At 37.6% G+C, this 23,467-nt stretch overlaps 1 protein-coding gene across 4 annotated transcripts in view; it reads right to left on the bottom strand.

Annotated features, from left to right (window-relative positions):
* Positions 1-23,467, bottom strand: part of TSEN2 (tRNA splicing endonuclease subunit 2) — a 43,331-nt gene that overhangs the window by 8,453 nt on the left and 11,411 nt on the right. For 2 of the 4 annotated variants that reach the window (XM_027864074.1, XM_027864075.1), the window contains exons 5-10: positions 18,710-19,241; positions 16,758-16,835; positions 12,083-12,133; positions 10,659-10,797; positions 1,447-1,483; positions 771-882 (exon numbers count right to left, since the gene is read on the bottom strand). In XM_027864074.1, the coding sequence (XP_027719875.1) occupies positions 771-882; positions 1,447-1,483; positions 10,659-10,797; positions 12,083-12,133; positions 16,758-16,835; positions 18,710-19,241 (949 nt within the window). Of the gene's footprint in view, positions 1-770; positions 883-1,271; positions 1,484-10,658; positions 10,798-12,082; positions 12,134-16,757; positions 16,836-18,709; positions 19,242-23,467 lie in introns of those variants that run through there. The other 2 variants (XM_027864077.1, XR_003569251.1) reach the window with 2 other exon arrangements.

Here is a 23,467-nt window from a genome sequence, read left to right as displayed (position 1 = left end):
AGCCTCTTCATTAGTGGATTTTGGTTCACCGTGGCTTCCCAGCTTCCTCTTGAGCAGGTTTTATATCTTTAGCGTCCCCCCCAACTTCCTTCTCCTTTGAGATTTTTGCCTCTCCAGGATTAGTCTTCTGCCCTCCATAGTCCTCCTTAGGTGGTTTTGCCTTAGTAGGGTCCCCTGGGGGTTTTTCCTCACCAATGTTTGCTTTGGCCTCCTCACTTGGTGTATCTTGTATCCTCGTGTACCCTCACAGACAAAGGTCCTGTGGAAATTTTAACCTGCTTAATAGGTTCTTTCAGCTTTTTCTGGCTATCCACCAGGGCAGTCATTTTTTTCTGTGAAACCCTGCTTGCCAGGAAACAGGCACAGCATTGTGTCAGAAATGTGTTCCAGCTTCTCACCTATATCCAGAGTAGACCTTACAAAGTGGACTTCCAAGGAAGCATCTCTTGTTTCTGGGATAAGGAATCTGAACTTCATTACTTCAATCATGAATATGTTTAAAACACTGATACATTCAATCAAGGGATCTCAGCTTATTTTTGAAGAGAGAAGCAATGCTATCAGGACTTAGGTAATGTCTGATCACACTCTGCAAGACTAACCTTCTAGAAGGCACTCCAGAGGAAGGAGTTTATTAAAGATGCAAATTCCTTTAAGAATCAAAATGGCAGAACACTGTTAAGTTATCTTTAGTTAACAAACATAACACTTCTTCAGATAGGACCACACATTTAAATCAGTCATGAATGACTTCATTAACATTTCATTACCTTGGAGACATTAGCTGTAATTCTGTTTAACCCGGCCAATGACTTCCAGCTGAAAGGTCTCCGAAGTGAGCCTTCAAAACTGTCATTAACCAACTCAATAATGACAGAATAACTGGAAAACACACAAAGGAGTCTTTTACTCAAGGAAATTATAATTCCAAATAAAAAACAGGAAATGAGTCTGCTGAAACTAGTACTGCTTTTCCTGACAAATGAAATAAAATGTATATCATCCAACCCTCAATTTTGTTAAGACTGTCAGTGAAAGCATCAACTTTTACCAACTTTGAGTGATAATCTTTCACACTGAGTTTAACATTTACTTTCTTAGAAGAAACTAATAATATATTTTTTCCTACATAAAACATGAGGATGTGACTTCATTTAACTGTTTAGAAAATGGTACTGGCCAAAGTTAAGATAAACAATTGCTAAGCAGACCATTAACTTAACCCCCCCCATATAAATTAATGTTCAAATCTAAAACATGAATTTTAATACCAAAGAAGTAACTGGAACAAGGTGAAGTCATTTGGTATCTGTACCAATCAAACCAAAAAAGACAGACAACAGCAATTGTCAAAGTAGAATTCCTCTGACAAAGTTTAAAATTGCTGTCAATTTCCTTGTCATGTAATCCCAAAATGCAGCTTTTTCAAAACTGTGAGCTCCAAACCTTGCATGGTAAAAAGGCGGGCCTTTTCGGTAAAGCACTGCAAAAGAAAAAGAAAACATATTCCCATAAACATGTTATTTTGCTGACCTAATTGTTCAGGATTTATAGACTGTTTTCAAATGTAAAGTCAAAAGACACTTTGTTTTCTTTCTCTCCCCACAAATCAGGGGTCAACTTGAGCATTTACTGGTGGATTACTGACTTTGTCGGTTAACTACAATCCAATTCTGATAGCATGGGCACTGGCTGGAAGGCCTTACAGTTACAAAGACGCAGGTTGAAGGCCTACCTCTGACTCACAGCAGCTGTGGGATTAGAAGCAAGTCACTGAATCTTATAGTATATATCACAAAACAGGGGAGACAGTTTCCATACTCTTCAGTCCCTATACTAATAAAACCAACTCTCCCTCTGCATATATAAAATTACTAATATATAATTACTAAATATATTAACAAATATATAATTATTATTATTATATACACATACAGAAAAGTCAAAGTTCTATTCAAGCACTGCTTCAATGCCTTAGCCTGATATGGTGGTGACTCTGGACACTTCAGGGCTATGTCTGCAGAGAATAACATCTGGAAAGTCCTAACTAAACGTGGAAAGGCTTTGAGCAACGACCTGGAGACAGACTATCTGCCTGATGTCTCAGGCTACAAGAGGAAGAAAGAAAAAAAAGGGGGGTGAGAAAAGAGAGGGAGAGAGAGGGTGGAGAGGGTGTAGAGAGAAAGAGAGAGATCTGGAAAGTATACCTACACCTATGAAATGAAAGAGCCTTAAAATATCAAACCCCAGCATTTTTTATAAATTATTTATTTTTAGTTTTCAACATTCACTTCCATAAGTTTTTGAGTTTTAAATTGTCTCCTCCTCCCTCCCCAAGACAGCACACAATCTGATATAGACTCTACGTACACATTCCTATTAAACATATTTTCACATTAGTCATAAAAACCAACATTTTCAAAACAGCAACCCATGCAACATTATTAACTTGGTATCATTCAAACACTTTTCTGTTTTGTTGTTATTTTCTCGGATAAAGAAGTAGGCAGCCAAATGTCTGTTGTATGGGAACACGTACTTCTACACTGTAATCAGTATGTTCTACTTTTTTACCTAATATTATTTCACATACATATTTCCAGGTCAAGCCACAGTTGCTGAGCACATCATTGCCATATAGTATTTTTTGGTGTTAATATATCAGACTTAACTTAGCCATTCTCCTACTTTGGGGCATGTTGGTTACCTGTATTTTCCCCACCATTATTAATGGTGCCACTGTAGGCATTTTTGTATAAATTCATGCTTCAAAGTTTGCAAAGTACTTTACATATACTATTCCATTTGATCTTTACAATAACCCTATGAGGTAAGTACTATTATACTCATTTTATAGGTGAGGAAACTGAGGCTAAAAAAGTTTAAGTGATTTCCCCAGGGACACACAGCTGCTAGGGGTCTGAGGCAGGATTTGAAATCATATCTTTCAGTCTTCAAAGGCAAGTACTCTATCTACTTTGCCATATAGCTGCTAACCTTATTTTTTGAGGTATGAAGCATTACTTCCTTGAGTTACATTCTACAAGGTGGAACTCACCTGGTCAAAAGCTATGAACAATCTGAATAGTCAGTTACCTGCTATCAGGTTGTTTTCCAGAAAGATGGAATCAATTTAAGTGGCATCAGAAATGGATAAATGTACCTGTTTCCCTACATGCCATGAATATTGGGTTTTATAATTTTTATTGACTTTTGTTAGTTTAGTATGTCTATGAAGGCAACACGTTTTTGTTTTTCTTTTTTTTAAACTTTGAGATAGATACTTAGTATAAATTCACTTTTCCTTTGACTATTTGGTTAATTATATCTAGCTTTTTATCGTATGTTTCTATTCATGTTTTGAATGTAGGATTTTTATCAGTTATGCTTATTGCTCATATTCTGTTATTCTCCTTTTGATTCAATTTTAATTTGCTTTGATGTTTAAAAGTTTTTTTTTATTGGATATGCTTATAATTCATGGATACAGAATTTAAAAAAAATCAAAGAGTATAAGAAGGGAACTCAGAAGTCACTTAATTAAATTGCTACTCAGATTTTGAATACTTTCTATCCAAGCAGAAAAATGATTAACTCTTGGATCCCTCTGTAATTTTTTTTTTAGCAGTGTATGATATAAGGAATGGAATCCACTTAATTTTTATCCATATTGATATTCAACTGATTAATATTTAATTAACAGTGATTTCTTTTCTCTTTTTTTTTTTTTTTGGCTAGGCAATGGGGTTAACTGATTTGCCCAGGGTGACACAGCTAGTAAGTGTTATGTGTCTGAGGCCGGATTTGAACTCAGGTCCTCCTGAATCCAGGGTCAGTGCTCTATCCACTGTGCCACCTAGCTGCCCCATTAATGGTGATTTCTTTAAAAAAATTTTTTCAAATTTACTAACATTCTTTTCTTTTAAAATTTTGAATTCCAAATTCTTTCCTTTCCTCCCACTCCTCTGTGCAGTGAGAAGTAATACATCAATTATACATGTGAAATCACGTAAAACATATTTCCATATTAGCCATATTTCCCAAAAAACCCCAAGAAAAATAAAGTGAGAAAATAATACTTCAATTTGCTAAACTCAGGGAGTTAATCAGTACTCTCTCTGAAGGTGGACACCATTCTTTCATCATGAGTCCTGGATCACTGTATTAATAAGAGTAGTCAGGTCTTTCACAGTTGATCATCATTACAACATTGGGGTTACTGGTGCACAATGATCTCCCAGTTCTTCTCACTTCACTTTGCATCAGTTCAAAAAGGTCTTGCCATGTTTTCCTGAATCCACTGCCCTCATCATTTCTTTTTATGTATTTATTTATTTTTATTTATCAACAATCACTTCCATAAGCTTGAGTTTTAAATTTTCTCCTCCTCCCTCCCCAAGACAGCACACACTCCAACATATGCTATACATACACATTCCTATTAAACACATTTTCACATTAGTGATGTTGTAAGGAAGAATCAGAACCAACAGGAGGAACCACCAGAAAGAGGAAACAAAACAAAACAGAAGGAGAAAAAATAGCAAAAAGTATGCTTCTATCTGCATTCAAACTCCATAGTTCTTTCTTTGGATGTGGATAGCATTTTCCATCATGAGATCTTTGGAGATGTCTTAGATCCCTGCATTTCTGAGAAGGGCTAAGTCTATCAACATTAATCATTGTACAACATGGCTGTTACTGTGTAGAACGTTCTCTTGGTTCTGCTCACTTCACTCAGCATTAGTCCATACAAGTCTTCCCAGGTTTTTCTTAAGTCTGCCTGCTCATCATTTCTTATAGCACAATAGTATTCCACTATATTCATATACCACAACTTGTTCAGCCATTCCCCAATTGATGGGCATCCTCTCAATTTCCAATTTTTTGCCACCACAAAAAAAGCTGCTATATTTTGGTACATGTGTATTCCTTTTCCCATTTTTATACTCTCTTTGGGATACAGCCCCTCTCATCATTTCTTATAGCACAGTGCTCTAAATCACCATTGACTTGAACAATCTGAACAGTCTGGTTACATACTATCAGGCTGTTTTCCTTATAAGCACAATGCTTTAAATCACCAAATCACAATAGCACTCCATCACAATCATATGCCATAACTTGTTCATCCATTCCTCAATTCATGACCATTCCCTCAATTTTTAACTCTTTGCCACCACAAAAAGAGCTGCTATAAATATTTTTGTACATAAAGGTCCTTTTAATTTTTTTTAATCTCTTTGGGATACAGACCTCATAGTGGTATTGCTGGGTCAAAGGGTATGCATAGTTTTATAGCCCACTGGACAGAGTTCCAATTTGTTCTCCAGATTGGCTGGATCACTTCACTACTCCAACAGTAGTTCATTAATGGACCCATTTTTTTCCCTCATTGGCTCAACATTTGTCATTTCTGATAAGTTTGAGGTGGATATCTGAGTTGTTTTAATCTGCCTTTCTCTAATTAATAATGATTTAGAGCATTTTTACATGACTGTAGATAACTTTGATTTCTTCTTCTGCAAACTGCCTGTTCATATCCTCTGACCATTAAAAATTGGGGAATAACTCTTATTTTTATAAATTTCACTCAGTTCTCTATTCAGTATATACTTGGGAAATGAGGCCTTTATCACAGAAACTTGCTGTAAAATTTTTTTGAAATTACTTCATTGTCTACACCTTTTAGCAACATGGAGCTTTCCTGATTATCTCTTTGAATTAAGTCTATTTTTGCTTTTGTTTTGTCTGAGATCATGATTGCTATGCTTGCCTTTTTTACTTTAGCTGAAGCATATTAGATTCTGCTCCAGCCCTATATTTTAACTATGTTTGTCTTTTTATTTCAAGTGTATCTCTTGTAAACAACATATTGTTGGATTTTGGCTTCTAATTCATTCAGTTATCCACTTCTGTTTTATGGGTGAGCTCATCTCATTCACATTCACAGTTAGGATTACTGTGTATTTCCCTCCATCCTCTTCTCTTCTGTTGATTCTTCTGTTTATCCTGTCCCTCTTCAAAACTCTGTTTTGCTTATGACCACTGCCTCCCTTACTCCACACTCCCTTTTGCGTTCCCCCTCCCCCTTCTCGTACTCCCTTCCCCTCCTATTTCTCTATTGGGTAAGATAGATTTCTATATACAACTGAATGTATAGATACATTCTTCCCTCTTTGAACCACTTCTGATGAGGGTGAGGTTCAAACACTTCTTTTCCCCTTCCCCCATTTCCCTTTCCACTGTAAAAGCTCTTCCTTGTACACCTCTTTTGTGTGAGAAAAATTTCTTCCATTCTGCTTCTTCCTTCTCATCCCTTCATTTTTTTTGTGTGTGAGATCATTCCAACATAGTCAACTCATAGCATGCTCTCTGTCCATGTAAACGCCTTTTTAGCCCTAATAATGATAAAGTTCTTCTAAAGGAGTTTTATATATATCATCTTCCCACACAGGAATATAAACAGTTTAACTTTATTGAGTCCCATACGATTACTTTTTCATGTTTACCTTTTTATGCTTTTCTAGAGTCTTCTGTTTGAATGTCAAATTTTCTATTCAGCTCTGGTCTTTTCATCAGGAATGCTTGAAAGTCCTCAATTTCATTAAAGATTCATTCCCCCTGAATGATTATACTCAGTTTCACTGGGTAGGTGATTCTTGGGTTGTAATCCTAGCTCCTTTGCCTTCCAGAATATCATATTCCAAGCCTTCTGGTCCTTTAATGTTGAAGCCACTAAATTCTGTGTGATTCTGACTGTGGCTGCACAATATATGAATTGTTTCTTTCTGGCTGCTTGCAATATTTTCTCCTTCATCTGGGAGCTCTGGAATTTGGCTATGATATTCCTGGGAATTTTCATATTGGGATCTTTTTCACGAGGTAACTGGTGGGTTCTTTTAATTTCTATTTTACCCTCTGCAACTAAGATACTGGAGCAGTTTTTCGCAATAATTTCTTGAAATATATGTCTACGTTCTTTTTTTTATTACAGATTTTAGGTAGTCTAAGAATTCATAAATTACTTCTCCTTGATCTCCTTTCCAGGTCAGTTGTTTTTCTGACGAAATATTTCACATTTTCTTTTATTTTTTCATTTGTTTCACTTTGTTTTGTTTCATTTCTTGATGTCTCTTAGAATCATTAGCTTCCACTTGCCCAATTCTAATTTTTAAGAAATTATTTTCTTCAGTGAGCTTTTATACTTCTTTTTCCATTTGGCCAATTCTGCTTTTAAAGTTGTTCTTTTCTTCAGTGAATTTCTGCGCCTCTTTTATCATTAGACTAATTCTGTTTTTAAAGGTGTTATTTTCTTCAGTATTTTTTTTTACTAAGCTGTTAATTCTCTTTTCATAATTTTTTTTGCATCACTCTCATTTCTTTTCCCTTTATCATACTTATCTCTCTAACTCTTTTAGGAATCTTTTTTTTTTTTTTTGGTGAGGCAATTGGGGTTAAGTGACTTGCCCAGGGTCACACAGCTAGTAAGTGTCAAGTGTCTGCTCTGAGGCCAGATTTGAACTCAGGTCCTCCTGACTCCAGGCTGGGTGCTCTATCTACTGTGTCACCTAGCTGCCCCTCTTCCAGGAATTCTTGGTGAACTTGTGTCCAACTGGTATTTTTTCCTTTTGAGGCTTTGCTTGCTGCTGTTTTTACACTGTTGTCTTCTGAGTTTGTGTCTTGGTCTTCCCAGCCACCAGAATAACTTTTTCTGGTCAAATTATTTTTTTGTTGTTTGTTTATTTTCCCAGCCTATTTCTTGGCTTTGAACTTTATGTTAAAGTTGGGCTCTGCTCACTTGGGGGTGGGGAAACACTGTCCCAAGATTCAGGCTTTTTCAAGCTGCTGTTTTCAGAGCTGATTCTGGGGGTCTCCAAGTTTTTGGTGCTTCCAAAATAGTATGATTAGGGGAGATTAGCAGTGTGGTCACTGCTCTCTTGTTCCACTCTGGTGTTTACTTATGAAGGGGCCCTGCCTTCCCTGAAGCTACAAGCACTAGCACTCCTCTTGGATGGACCTGCAAACCAGAACTGCTACAGACTATAGAGCTGCCAATCAGTGAGAGCTGCACCCAATGCCAGCAAAAGGTCTCCCATAAACCTTTTTTAACCAGTTGTCCAAACCCCTTCTCATCTCTGGGCTGGAGCTCCCCAGGCTGCTGCCGCTGGCACTGCCTCCATGTGTGTACATTTTGAATGGGCCTCAACCCCAGTGTCACAGACCTCTCCTACTGACCTTCTAAGTTTTCTTAGGCTAGAAAAATGCCCCACCCTGACCTTGTTGGCTCTGCTCTCCAAAATAGGATTTGAGGCATTATTTTAAAGTTCTTTGGAGGGGAATGTTGAGGGAGTTCAGTGTACTGCTGCTTCTAATCCACCATCCTGGTTCCACCTTTCCAGTGATTTCTTTTCTATGGCCCATTTTAAATTAGTTTTTACTTACCATTCAAGCAAAATGCAGTTATGTATGCAAACCAAATTAAAAAAAATCAAAATATTCACCTGCAATTGGTTAAAAATTATTTGCATGTAGAATACATCTGTTGCTTTTAATTAGCCATATTTTTGTTATTGAAAAAAGCAAAAGAGCTGAGTATACTGGGAAATAAACTCAGAGGTTAATGATTGGTTGCTATATCTGTTACAACTTGCTTACATGACATGGTGTAGCTGAGGAGTAGAGTGTTCTTGTTAACTGAAGATATACTAAATAAAAGTTTTCCTTGAGTAAATCTTGCCAACCAAATTCCAATACAGAAAAGGTGCCTGGGAACAAGTCATAAATATCCAACATCATACCATTTTAGCACCAGACAGAACTAGGGCAACATCAATTAGCTCACATTAAAAATGTACCAATGGAGCCCAACCTGGAAGATCAGGGAAAGCCTATTCTGTAAAACTGCCTAAGTTTATTTGGCTAATTAAGAGGCAATTAGAGATTTATGTATTTATTACTAATTACTTCAACAGATAAAATAATAGCCCATAAACACTGGAATATGTGTTGATGTGAATTTATCTGAAGGTGTGGCAACATTAATCCTCAGGAAAACAGTTGAAACGCACTTGAAAAGGCTGCCAATAAAACTCCATTCTGCACTATAGCCATTAGGAAAGCCATAATTAGAGACAAGATCATATGTGTTATTTGATATGCAGTATACAGTAAAAAGGTGCTTCCTGAATTAGGTCCCCCACTTATTTCTTTAGCCTACATATCATCCACAAAGAGGCTAGACAGTGCATCTCAACATTTGCAAGTTCCTGATACATTATCTTTCTCTGTTAGCTGGAAAGATCACTTTTAAAGTATACCAGGTCAATGACAAAACTAGAGAATGATTGACTATTGAAAAGACTAAGACATGTAAGTTATAGCACAGAGGGGTTTACTATTACAGGAGAATAGCAAAGAGAATGGGCAGTAATCCAGAGAAGGCCAATGCCACCAGTCCATCAATTACTTAAAGTTCTGCAGTTTACAGTCAACATAATTATTTGGAAAGCTGACAAACAAATCTCAAGCTGAATATGATCAATCATGTGATGAAAAGCAAAGGCAGTTCTAGATCAGGTAGGTAATTCAAAATCCAAGCGAGGAAACAAAATTCTTTTTGTTTCGTGAACTTATTCTTAAGCTCACGAAACAATCTTCTTTCAAATCACATAACCAAAAGGATCATTTCACTATTCCAATGGAGAGAATTAAGAATTTTTAAAAATCTTTAATATACAGCAGAATTACATGACAGAGCTGAGAGGCTTCTCAAGAAACTTTCACGCCTTACATTTGTGTAATGTTTGATGCATGTTCACATTTATTAGCTATCTGACCCACACAAATAACTCTGTGAATTAAGTCAGGTATTATTACCTCCATTTGACAGACAAGACACCTAAGACCTATATTGTTTCAATGACTTATCAAAGACTCCTAAGTCTTAGAACTGTAAGAAACAGAATCCCCATTTGAAAGACTAGTCAGTGGAAAGACAGACCAATGGATCTGATGTCAGAGAACCTGAGTTTGAATCCCAACTCTGCCACTTAACCTTGAGCAAGTCATAATCTCTTTGGGCCTCAGTTTTCTCATATGTTAAAATAAAGGAAATGGAATACATGGTGTCTAAAATCTCTTCTAGCTCCACATCTCTGACTTCATCAGCCTATAAGTACAGAGTGCTTAAGAAGTTTGCACCAGATTAAACACAGTACAGAAAAAGAGGATACATGCAAAGATTTAAAGTTTACAGAGAACTTTTCACACAATAATTCTGCATGATCTGTAGGGTAAGTATTTTACAAAAGTAGAAACGGAGTCTTGGAGAGTTTAAAGTGACTTGCTCCAAGACATAGTTGGTACATGTCAGAGCTGGGTCTACAATACGGGGCTCTAGACCACAAGTCCTGAGCTCTTTGCTCTAGTGCACACTGCTTCTTTTATCCTTCTTGCCCTCTTTCCCTCCCTCCATCTCATATCCAGGCAAATTCAGATAGTGCCATCTATATCTTAACCAAATCAGGGAAATGGGGTGATGGGAGAAGGGCTATCTATATTTGTAGATTACAGGTAAGCAAATTCCCTGTGGTTTTAGTTTGATGATTATTTGGTAAGAAGTTCTTTCTTATAAAAGCCAACTCAAAAGTACTTACAGAAATCTGTTCCATACTTGAGTCCCACTTTGGGCACCCATCCCTTACTTCGGAAGTAGTGGTATGCCATGTATGTTGTTCTGAATGTGGGTTGAACTAGATGAAAAGCTTCCCAGAGTTTTAATATTGTTAAAGGCTCCTAAGGTCATAAGAAAGAATATTAATATAATTTTCCCATAATGCTAACAACTCAATATTCTTAAATGGTCTATAATATGCTGACTGTTTATAAAAATGCCATAGTTGTTTAAAAAAAGGTTCATAAGAACAAAAAGTTTACCTAAAAATGCATACATACTTAAAATTAGGTTATTAGAGATCAGACAGAATCACCAGAATGCTATATTACTTCAGTTTCAGTTTTGTACTGGTTTATTCATTCAAACCTTTAGTAAGGGCCTACGATGCACAATGCTCTGTACACTTCTGGTTCAATAGTTTTAGAAAATATGTACATTCAGTAGGTAGTTTTACTACCAAACAGAAACTTTGCCTCAACAAAACTAATACAAATAACTATACAGTGCCTGGCACATATTAGGTGCTTAAGAAATGTTTATTGAATTGAAATATATCAAGCATAATATTATTGACAACTTGCAACACTCTCATTATAAACCCCAACATGAAACATCATGAAAGTTTGCTGAAATATTGCTACAATTAGGATGTTGTTGAACAGGATTAAATGCTTCCTTTCTATTTAATGCAATATTTTCACTGAACCACCTACTTATAGTACTCAGGATAAGCCTGTAATATCTAAGTTTGCTTTGGGGTTCACTTGGTTTATGGTTTAGATCTTAATTCTAATATCAGAAATACGAATCAATTGGAAGGCACAAATGTACATTTGTGCACTACTATTTTATTTTTTAAAAAGATTTATAAAGGGGCAGCTGGGTGGTGCAGTAGATAGAGCACCGGCCTTGGAGTCAGGAGGAGCTGAGTTCAAATCTGGCCTCAGACCAAACACTTGACACTTACTAGCTGTGTGACCCTGGGCAAGTCACTTAACCCCAATTGCCTAAAAATTACAAAATAAATAAATAGATAAAAAGATTCATAAAATAAAATTTTTTAGAAACAGGAAACAGACCTGCAACTTCTCTCCTGGTCTACTATCTTGATTACTTTTCTTTCTGAAAAAATTTAAATCCCCTGTTCTGAGGCCATTATCAGGACTGCTGGGTAAGAAAAAGTGCTTTCAATTCCTGGGAGGGAGAAAGAGCCTGAAATACCAACATTAGCTTCTGACACCAAAGTTTGGTAATCAGACCAAGGGTGCATGGAGAGGGAACACCAAGTCTGTTGAGTGTAAATCTGACAGATGGTTGTGTAAAACCAAAAAGAAGATCAACAATGCACTTGTTTTTATCATTATGAAAATTGTAAGCATAATGGAACTACACAAAATACCTTACCTCCTCATAGTAAATATTTAAACACCCTAAAGCATAGACCAAGAAAAATGCCTGAAAACACAGAAGATAAAAGGTATTGATTAAAATACAACATTAAGTTCATGGAAATTAATTATTTTATAGGTTCTTCTTTCCCCTCTGAGTCAAAACACAATATAAAGCCCCAAATCACCTTCAAAACTGCTGTATATTTGTAAATTAAAATGTTAATAGTTTCTAAGAGTTTTTTAAAAAAAAATAACAGTTCCAAATTATATGTATTAGACATCGAATATAAAACATTTGTATGATGTTGTATTTTTTTCATTAGAAATCTTATTTCAAAAAACCAGAGCAAAAGGAGAAATTCATGGAAGATGAACCAACTTCTATAGAGAAATGAATGTACACTAGTTTCTTTCCTTCACATGCTACAAATCAGCATATATAAACACTGCTTTTCATGTCAAATATACAGAAAGTTACACAGGATGTCCAAGAAGATAAGAGAGGAAAAAGTTTTTTTTCTAGAATATTCAAGTCATTTTTCTTTTGTACACCTTCCATGATTAGACTTATGATTTCCTCTTCAGTCATTTTTGCTTGGTAGGACTTATCAAATTTATTATGGTATCACTAGAGAAGATAGTAGTACACAAAGCCTGATTAATGTCCAGTCTTTGCTCAGCAATAGACTTAGGCCCAAGAGCTGCTTTCACATGAGTTCTTCAGAAACTGTCTTACTCCAAGCAGCAAATATACCTGTATCCCCAGTAATTACTGAATCTGAGCCCACATTTTTATGTACCTATAAAGTAACAATTATGGCTCTAAATGGTGAAAAGACTTTATAAATGCATACAAACAACTGCCAGAGCCAGTTTCTTTGTTCACTTCCCTACTTCTCGAAGGCACTACTGTCCTTTCAGATTCATAATCATTAGCCTGTATTCCTCACACTCCCATATCCACTGAGTTATTAGCCAAATCTTGCTGTTCCTATTTTTAGTAAGTTAGCATCTCTAGCACAGGACCCCTTCTCTCCACTTGACATCTTAGTTCAGGTCTTCATCATCTCTTGATTAGATTCTCACAACAATATACTTTTATCATCTTTCTTCAAGGTGATCTGAGTTCTCCATATTGTCACAACTGGTGGACAGAGACTTAATTGAAAGAGGCTCTACTTCCTGAGGGCACTGATGTCTACCACTATAATGATAATGCATTATTGAATGGGCTACAGTGGCAACTCACCAAGGGGTCAGTTATTAAACCCAAGAACATTCTAGACCACTCATTTAAGTTTTGAGAAATTCCCTGGATAGACAAGATTCAGATGACTACAGATGTGGTCTGTAGTAAGCTACTGATATGTCCCCACAGTCTAAAAAAAGATATAGTTTTTTAAAAAAAGGATATAGTTACTAAAAATAGATGCTGTTCCCTTTCACCTCCTCATTCATCAGGGCAACGATGCTTGATCAAAAAGACTCCCTTGAGAAGCAGGAATTCCATCAGAAATACCATCTCCCAAGAGGCAGTACTTTTTACACACCTAGTCATCTGGATCAACAAAATCCTGAGAATAACCACCTTGCTTCCTTAAAGGGAAATCATTCCATTTTATGCAAAATAAATGTCATTCCTATCACTCTTAGGAAGATTATTTTGGCAGCTGTGTGGAAAACGGATTAGAATGGGGAGAGACTAAAAGTAAGGAGACCGATAAGAAAGCCATTACTAGAGTTTACATGAGAGGTACTGAGGGCCTTTACTAAGGTACTGGTAGTAAGGGTAATAGTACTAGGGTACTACTAAGATACTAGGGTGAGTAGACAGAATTCTACAATGACTGAAGTGACAGTGAAAGTAACATTTATTTCATTGTTCTAAGACTTTTCTTCAAATAAAATTCAATGTTTTGTACTAACAGGACCCTCTTGAAGATAATAAAATATTACTCGGCAAAAATCAAAACCAAAGCAAACCATACTCTTCACAAATACATAGATTAGTGGCTTATTCTTCAGAGCCTGCTTCAGAATGGCACAACTACAGTGGCTCCCAAGGAAATTACAATCTAGGTTTCACTTCATTCCTGTGAAGCTTTCATGGACCACATAACATCGAGTTTCCTCCTGCTCCTCTTCTAAGTAGCTTTTGGAACCATATCAGTATAATTCCCAAATGGTGTACCATTCCCAAATGGTACAGGTAAACCACTAGCTAGGGATAACTAGCCAAGGATAACATATTGCTGGCCACAATGGCTCCCAAGATTTTCAACTGACATTTTGGGAAACTCTAAGCTGTACAAACGCTATTATACAGGTAATTAATGGACTAGAAATTTGCCAAAACAAAATAAGAAATTAAAGTACAGATAAGGATTCAGTATAGACTCCTGTAAGACTAATGTTAGTGGAATACTGTCAAAGGACATATTGCTTCCAGAAATGCAGGCCAACTTAATTCTCTAGCTGCTGCCATTTACTATTTGAACAACAGGAGAAAACAGTAGTTCCCATCATTCCAGCTGCTTGTTAGAACAAAGGCAGCTACTGCTGCTCACACATATCATCATACTTCAAGTGAAACATGAACTTTTTTTGCCATCAAGCAGAAATATCATCACCTACTCTCACATTACTACTCTAGCTTTCAAAGAGATTAGAACTGGTGATAGAAGGCTGAATTGAGTCAGAAAACCTAGGCTTTATTTTCAACTCTATGTGACCTTAGTCAAGTAGTTTAGCATCTCTAGAATGTCTGACTTAAGTTGGACAGCTAGGTGGCACAATGGATAAAGCATTGGGCCTGGAGTCAAGAAGACCTGAGTTCAAATCTGGCCTCAGACACCTAGTAGCTGTGTGACCCTGGGCAAGTCATTTCACCCTGTTTGCCTCAGTTTCCTCATCTGTAAAATGACCTTGGAGAAGGAAATGGCAAACCACTCCAGTATCTCTGCTAAGAAAACTCCAAATGGGCTTAAGGAGGGAATAACATACACACTCAATTGGGTATGGAAATCTATCTTACCCTACAAGAAAATAGGGGGGAAGAGGATAAGAGAGCAGAGGGATGATAGAGGGGAGGGCAGGTTGGGGGAGTTGGTATTCAGAAGCAAACATTTCTAAGGAGGGACAGGGTCAAAAGACAAAAAAGAATAAACGGGGGGGTGAGATAGGATAAAGGGAAATATAGTTAGTTTTTCACAACATGACTACTATGGAAGTGTTTTGCATGACTACACATGTGTAACCTGTATCAAGTTGCTTGCCTTCTCAATGAGGGTGGGTGAGGAGGGAGGAAGGGAGAATATTTGGAACCCAAAGTTTTAAAAACAAATGTTAAAAATTGTTTTCACATGCAACTGAGAAATAAGATATACAGGCAATGGGGTATAGAAATCTATCCTGCCCTACAAGAAAATAGAAGAGGAAGGGAATAAGAGGAGTAGGGGGAGATGGAAGGGAAGGCAGATTAGGGGAAGGAGTATTCAGAATGCATGCCATCTTGGGATGGAGAGGGATGAGATAGGGAGAAAATTTGGAACTCAAAATCTCATGGAAGTGAATGTTGAAAACTAAAAATAAATAAATTAGAAAAAAAAAAAGAAAGAAAACCCCAAATGTGGTCACAAAGAGTCGGAAATGACTGACTAGCAACAACAACATAACTTAGTCCCTGGTCTCTTTTGCAAAATGAAGGGGTAACACTGGATGATCTCCAAGGTACCTTCCAGTTTAACATTGAGCTTGTTTGTTGGCACCAGGAAAATCTAGAAAGTTATTTAGGGATACAATTTTTTTCCTCTATGGAAAAACCACTAATGAAAATTTATTCAATAAGTATTTAATGAATTTCAAGAAACTTATAATATAACTAGACAGTAAAGATATTATGTATATAGACAACAATAATATATTATGTTTCTCTCTCTATATATATATGTATATGTATATATATATATGAATATTCATAGAAAAAAATGAGGTACTAAAAATGGTTATGAAAGGCTAAATGCTAGAGCACTTTAGTTAGAAGGATTATCACCCTGGGCTAGGCTATCTGAAGAAAGCTAGGAGACTGGAACTGAATTGGACCTTGAAGAGTGGGTGAGATTTGGATTGGCAGAGAAAGGGGGCAAAAGAGAAAAGGGTGTATATATGTTCAACATGAGCAAAGACAATGGGGTTGCAATGAGCACATGACTGATCACAAGATAGCGAAAGAACCAGTCATTGGAAAATACAATGTAGTTTATAGAAAAACACTTGACAATTAACTTTTTAGGATACGATTGTTATACAAAGTAAACAAGGGTATTTCGTTAACTGTAGAAGTCAATAGTCAATAAACACTTACTAAATGTTTACTATGTGCCTGGCACTGTGCTAAGTGCTTGGGATACAAATTTAAAAAAAGAGAGAGAGCCCAGAAAGCTGAAAAGGGCTAGGGGTTAGGAGGGGTGTGTGAAGGAAAGGTACTCAATGTGGGGGCACGAAGGAGAAATCAGAGAAGTCCCAAAGAAGTACAGCCAGGTGGGAAATGATGAGATGTATTAAAGGAACATTGTTTTGAGGCAGTCCATGCATAAGAAGGTTCTCTAGCATGGATCCTGAAAATTGGACTCACTGACGGTCCAATATAGAAGAGCAAAAATGTTTACTGTGATAAAAAAAAAAAATACCTCTTCTAGGCTGAGTTGTAAGTACTCAAAGATCCTGTATGGATTTCTTCTGCACACTAGCTTTTCTCTTTTGATCACCTGAAGATAATGAAATAAAATAAATCATATACTGACCAAGTTTAAACACATTATCAATATCACACAAGAGGCCCTAAATAGTTTTATTTCAATATTTTTCTCTTAAACTTTCAGTGTTCTTATGTTATTACCTTACAGATAAGTTTTTAAAATGCATCTATGAAAACAACATAAAAGTAATTATCCAAATACATACTTTATTTACCTTATATTATTTATAATTCTGAAGGTCATTGATGCTGGGGTTTCTGTTGTTGTGCTACACTACATCTCCTACACTGTGACCACATGACATACGTCATCTATCTTTTTTAACTGGAATCATGAGGGGGGGCAGCTAGGTGGCGCAGTGGATAGAGCACCGGCCCTGATTCAGGAGGACCTGAGTTCAAATCTGACCTCAGACACATAACACTTACTAGCTGTGTGACCCTGGGCAAGTCACTTAACCCCACTGCCTAGCCAAAAACAAACAAACAAACAAACAAAAAAAAAAAACTGGAATAGTGAGGAAGAACGGTACAGCAGAAAGACCAATGACATCCAGGGGCTTTAGGCTTGAGTCCTGCCTTCGACACTAACTAGGTTTGGGGCCTTGAGCAAGCTCCTTAACCTCTACAGATACAGAATCATAGATTGAGAGCAGGAAGGGAACGTGGAGGTCATTCAATCCAACAGATGAGGCCCAGAGAGGTAAGGGCTTGCCCAGGGTCACACAGCAAAAAGCCTCCCTAGGGTCTTCTTGCTTCCAAGGCCTGTGCTCTGTCCACTGCACCAAGTTTTACTTGTAAAACTGGTCACACAAAAACACATATGCAAACTACAAAGTGCTCTATCAACAGGAGCTCTTCACTACTAAAGGGAGATACTGCTTTTTGTCACTGGGCCTATGCTATCATCAATGCAAGGAACTCTTCCTACATTGAGGGACTTCCTCTATCAAGGCAGACTTGTACCCTCTCTGCTACCTAGAGGTTCTCAGGAGCACAAGATAGAGCGCAGGTTCTGGAGTCAGGAAGATCTGAGTTCAAATCCAGTCTTAGAACCTTTCTAGGTGTGTGACCCTAGGCAAGTCACTTACCCCCCGTCTGCCTCAGTTTTCTCATCCATAAGATGGGGATAATAATAGCACTTACCTCCCAGGGTCATTTTGAAGACAAAATGAGATACTTAATTTTTTTTGGGGGGGGTTTAGGCAATGGGGTTGACTTGCCCAGGGTCACACAGCTAGTAAGTGTTAATGTGTCTGAGGCCAGATTTGAACTCAGGTCCTCCTGAATCCAGGGCCAGTGCTCTATCCACTGTGCCACCCTGGCTGCCCCCAAAATGAACTACTTATAAAGAAGGCACTTTGTAGGTTTTAAAGTACTCTATAAATGCTAGATATTATTAACTTAGTCTTAGAGAATTGCTTGGGGACACAAGAGGCTAAATGACTTGCCCAGAACCACAAAGTCAGTATGAGCCAGAAGTCAGACTTGAACCAGGGTCTTCCTGACTCTGAGGCCAGCTCTCTCTATCTCAACCACTATCTCAACCAGAGATATCAAATACCAGCCTACAACATTTATGAGTGAAGCAGGAACCAGATTAAAATGAAACTAGGAAACATTTAACAAAATAAATATAAATACAACAGAACATAGATAATGTTAAATGTGTTTTTCTAAGTCAACTGACACCTGTGGGAATCCTTGTATGGCTTAATGGCCCAATGGCCCCTATGTCTATTTGAGATTGACTTCACTGGTCTAAACTACCCCATATTGCCTCTTATCACTATTACACTAAAATTTAAACTGTCTTAAAAATTTAACTGGTTTAAATTGGTAACAGCAAAATTCAAAGATAAGACCTTTTCTTCTCACACTTACTTTCTCACCTGCTGTTTCCTCTTCATCGTCTAAACAATTTGCTGTTTCTTGAACAAGCACATACTCATGCTCACACTCTCCGTCTGTAGCAAACATCAGAGGCTTCTGTTGGGCACAGTCTTCAGGCTGACAGTCCAGTGAGACGAAATCTCCGTGTGTGAGATAGTGTGCCTGACCAAAAGCATCACTGTCCCTTGCCTTTGGTTTACCAGAGCCATGTTTAGCTAATGGATCACGTACAGAGCGCTCCTTCGAGTCCGTGTTCTCGGATCCAGAGTTTTGGCTCTCATTTTCACTATCTGGCTTGACAGAATCTCCATTTGTGACTAAAAGTTCTGCTTTATGCTCTACATTTTCTATTTCTGGATCCAACTTACGGCTAAGTCCATTATTTTGTTGATCTTCTTTATTTCTTTTCACAAAAGGAAATTCAAGTGGTTTTGTATAATCCTCAAGAATTTTGTGAACTGAGCTTTCCTCCTGCCCTTGTCTTTGCATGAGATTTGCAGCCCATGTTACCCCACGCTGGTACCTACATGATGGAAATGTCATTAGTAGGATAGGAAAAGTTTTTAATTTTGAAAAATCAATGAAACAAACAATACTCCTGCCACCATTATTTATGATTTAGTAGTGTGCCTTCTCACTTGTAATAAGCTCAATAAAGTTTACAATTAAATGATGGTGGTTGTTAAAGTGACTTGTAAACTGGATGCTATACAAAAATGGAATTCTGCTCTTTAGGAGAAGTTGTTAAATTATAAAAGCTAAAGTATAACTTAAAATCTCTACAAAGGTCAAACTGAAGCTGTGTAAAAGACAACATCAGTTCTCAAAGGAAAAAATGTAACCTATCAAGAACCATGTGAAAAAAGATCTCCAAATTACTAACAGAGATAAGTGAATTAAAAAACTCTGAGATTCTACCCCATACCCACCAGACTGGCAAAGGAAAATGACAACTGTTGGAGGTGATGCTGAAAACAGGCACATGAAAAGATATCACTTCACTTAGGTCATGACAGCAAATAATAATGGACAGCTAGTCTTTGTTATCTGCTGCTACCTACTTAATTTCCAGAGAAACTTTTGGAGGAAAATTCCCAGCTCAATGGGTATACTTCCATGGAAGATTTCCGAGAGCACATGGACAAGAGATGAATAGGATGAGTTGACATGGAATGGCTGCAATTTGTACCACTGGAAGGCACACTCACATTAATGAGATCACAGAGCCTTTCATATATTATATATTTCACAGCCTCTGACAATACACACTACTGCAAGATTTACCTTAAAGATCATCTCATTCAATCCCTTCAGGCTCAGAGAGACTAAATGAAAAAGTGGAGCCAGGCTCCAAGCCCAGTGTTTTGTTTTTTACTGCTACCCCACAGTGCCTCTAACACATGATAACAAACAAAATGGATTGAACCTTACTGAGTAAAATAAAGTTGGAAACGTGGAGCTGACATTTGACAGACTAAGTCTGTCTGGAACTCTCCTTAAATGGCCATGATACCTTTTTTTTCTTTTTAAAATCTTTTCTCTCCCTCCCCCCCCCCATTCCAGGTACAAAGATTTTCTTTACATTCACTTTCCCTTTTTAAAATTCTTCGTTCCAAATTCTCTTCCACCCTTCCTTCCACCCCCCCTCATTGAGAAGGCAAAATGTTATGAAAGAAAATACAGACAAAAAAAAAAAAAGAAAGAAAAGAAAAAGAAAGTAAGCTAAAAAAAAGTATGCTTTGATCTGCATCCAGGCTCTATCAGTTCTTTTTCTGGAAGTGGATAGCATTTTCATCATGAGTCCTTCAGAACTGTCTTGGATCACTGTATTGCTGATAATACCTAAGTCAATTACAGTTGATCATTGTACAATATGGCTGTTACTGTGTACAATGTTCTCCTGGTTCTGTTCACTTCACTTTGCATCAGTTCATGTAAGTCTCTCTAGGTTTTTCTGAAACCATCCCGCTTCTCCTTTCTTATAGCACAATAGTAGTCCATCACAATCATATGCTACCACTTGTCCAAATATTCCTCAATTGATGCACATCCCCTCAATTTCCAATTCTTTGCCACCACAAAATGAGCTACTATAAATATTAAGTCCTTTTCCTTTTTCTTGGGATCTCTTTCGGATATAGACCTAGTAGTGGTATTTTGGGTTAAAGGTTAGGCACAGTTCTGTAGCCCTGCCATGTTATTTTTACAACAATTTCTCCAGGTATCTGTGGCAGAGAAAGGTTAGGGTTTGACGCCCTGAGAGAATACACAGAGTGACACTTTCCCTTTTTCCACTTCTTATCCAGAAGTATTCAATCAAAATACAAAAAAATAATCTCTACTTTCTGGCTCCTGATGCCACAAGACAAAAATGAACCAGTTTTACGCCAGTCAATAGTTATCCTCTGTAGTACGCTACACGAGCACTAAGGGGGCATAAAAAAAGAGATTCTATGTCCTAGGGCTTTGATAAACTGGAGGTGCCACATGAGCATTCCCCACTTAGTTAGCATTCAATCATATGTGGAGACAGAAAAAATATTCCCCAATAACTTTTAATATTGATCTGATCTTCACCTAGTCCAACTAGACCCAACACAACATTTTTTCATAGCTGCAACAGCTTTACTAGAGAGATATGAAAACTAGCTGGGGATCAGGATTTGGCATCGGGGCCCTTCTGGACACCACAGTGACAAAGCATCAGTTACACTGCCTTCGCCTCTTGGATGCTCAGTCTTCACCTTTTTTTTGCTTGGCCATCATGAGAATCTGACACCTCACTTTTTCAGTTCTGACCAGAAAGCCCTGGACTTTACCTCGTACCATATGGTTAGCACTTCTAGAATCACCCTGTGAGGAATGCTACCAGTTTGGTTCCCACAGAATTGGTAAGAAAACAGGACAGGGGGAGATTAGGTTATTGATTCCAGGCTTTCCGGCTCTCCCCTCCTTTTTTACTTTCCTGCTGAACCAACAGTTCCTTGTTTCTCGCCTTTTTGCAAACCTTGTTGCTGGGGAAAAGTTTCCGCGCTTAGACTGTGAGCTCTGAAGCCCAGCCAATGGGAAGAGGAGCTAGTGGGAGGGTGGGGGTTCCGCCTTAGGGTCTACATAAACTGGCTTTGATCTACACTCCCTCGCACACCCTGGCTGAAGCCATCTTGAGCAGAATGCTGGGTGTGTCCTTTCTCATGAGAAAGCAATAAAACTCCTTTTTGCCTTTCTTAAGAAAAAGTCTCTGATTTGATTATTTTGGGGGTCACAAACACCCCATACAACCCTATGATGGCTTCTTCCTCAAGGAGGGGAGCCACACAGAAGCAGGACCTGATCCACTGGAGCAATGCCCTTTAGGGATTCCACATGTGCCTTGATCTGGGCGATGATCTCCAGGCTTATCATCTTGAAGGTGTGCAGGACTTAGGCACAGATATACAGTTGCATAGTGGGCACATGCACACACTTGTCCTAATCTCTCCACGGTGAAGACAGAGGCCACAAAGGGCCCATTACAACTTTCTAGTCAATTATAACTGTCTTGCAAATTAAGAAAATTCTACTGAGCTCCTAATATGTGTCAAGCATTGTATTAAGTTAATAGAAGAAAAGGAGAAGACAATAGCCATTGCCAATGAGGAACTTAAGTTTTGCCCGGGTAGATCAGACTAACACGCATAAACAATGAGAGAACACCAGAATGCAATAGAGTAAAATCATCACACAATGGCCAACCATTTCAATGCTTTTGGAAGTAACTGAAGAAGACTTTGTATAGAGCTTCAATCATGAAAATAGCTAAAAAGAGTAAGAACATGATAGAAAATGTGCTATAACAAGTCAGGTCACCAACCAGAAGAAAGGAATGTTCTTACTGTCTGGGGATGATTATAAAAACTAAGGCTTTCCATCTCCAAATGATGGGAAGTGCTGAAGGAGCAAAAAGATACAAAAAACAATGTAAAAAGGGAGAAGAATGTCATTCAGAAGTCACGCAGAGGGGTGATGAGAAGCAAGCTCATTCAAAGTATAATGAACTAAAAGTCAGAAGAGCTGGGTTTAAATCCTGACTCAGTCAATTATTAGGTATGTAAGTGGGCAAATGACTTAACTTCCCTGGACCTTAGTTTCTTTATATGCAGAAGGAAGGAGGTTGGACTATATGATTTCTAAGGTCTCTCTGAGCTTTAAATCCTAGGAGTCTATGAATGCAGGTGGTCACAGGTGAAAGAGGGAAAAAGACATCAAGGCAGAAATATAGGGGCATTTTAATAAGGGCATCTAGCCCGTAAATCCCAGTATCCTCAGAGGACATTGTAGCCACCCAATCCTATAAATAATGAGCACAGTAATCATCCTATGTCAGTAAGAAAAAATTATAGTATGGCTAGAAATACTGTTTACTAAGGCAAGCAAGTGTGTATGTAACATTTTAAGAAAGATCTCGACAAAAAAATGTTAAAATCTTAAGTCAATGTTTAGTCTGTCTTCAGTTATCTGTCAATCTTTTGTTCAATAAGCTTCATTCCCCCAAATATGCCAGACAACCAAGGTGTTACTACAGATAATAAAGGACTAGACTATATGGTTTTGGCTATGAATACCACGGGAATTCTGAGAAGGGGTAGATCAATGTGAGATGAAATTCTCAGAGAAGGTTTCATGAAGAATATGGGACTTGAGTTGAGCCTAGAAGGACAATTAGGATTTGGATGGGCTGAAAGGAAAGTAGAGGATGTTCTAGGCAGAGAA

Source organism: Vombatus ursinus, unplaced genomic scaffold (genome assembly GCF_900497805.2).
Source record: "Vombatus ursinus unplaced genomic scaffold, bare-nosed wombat genome assembly UNPS02014773.1, whole genome shotgun sequence".
Taxonomy (NCBI): domain Eukaryota; kingdom Metazoa; phylum Chordata; class Mammalia; order Diprotodontia; family Vombatidae; genus Vombatus; species Vombatus ursinus.
This window is presented reverse-complemented; position numbering and strand designations above follow the sequence as displayed.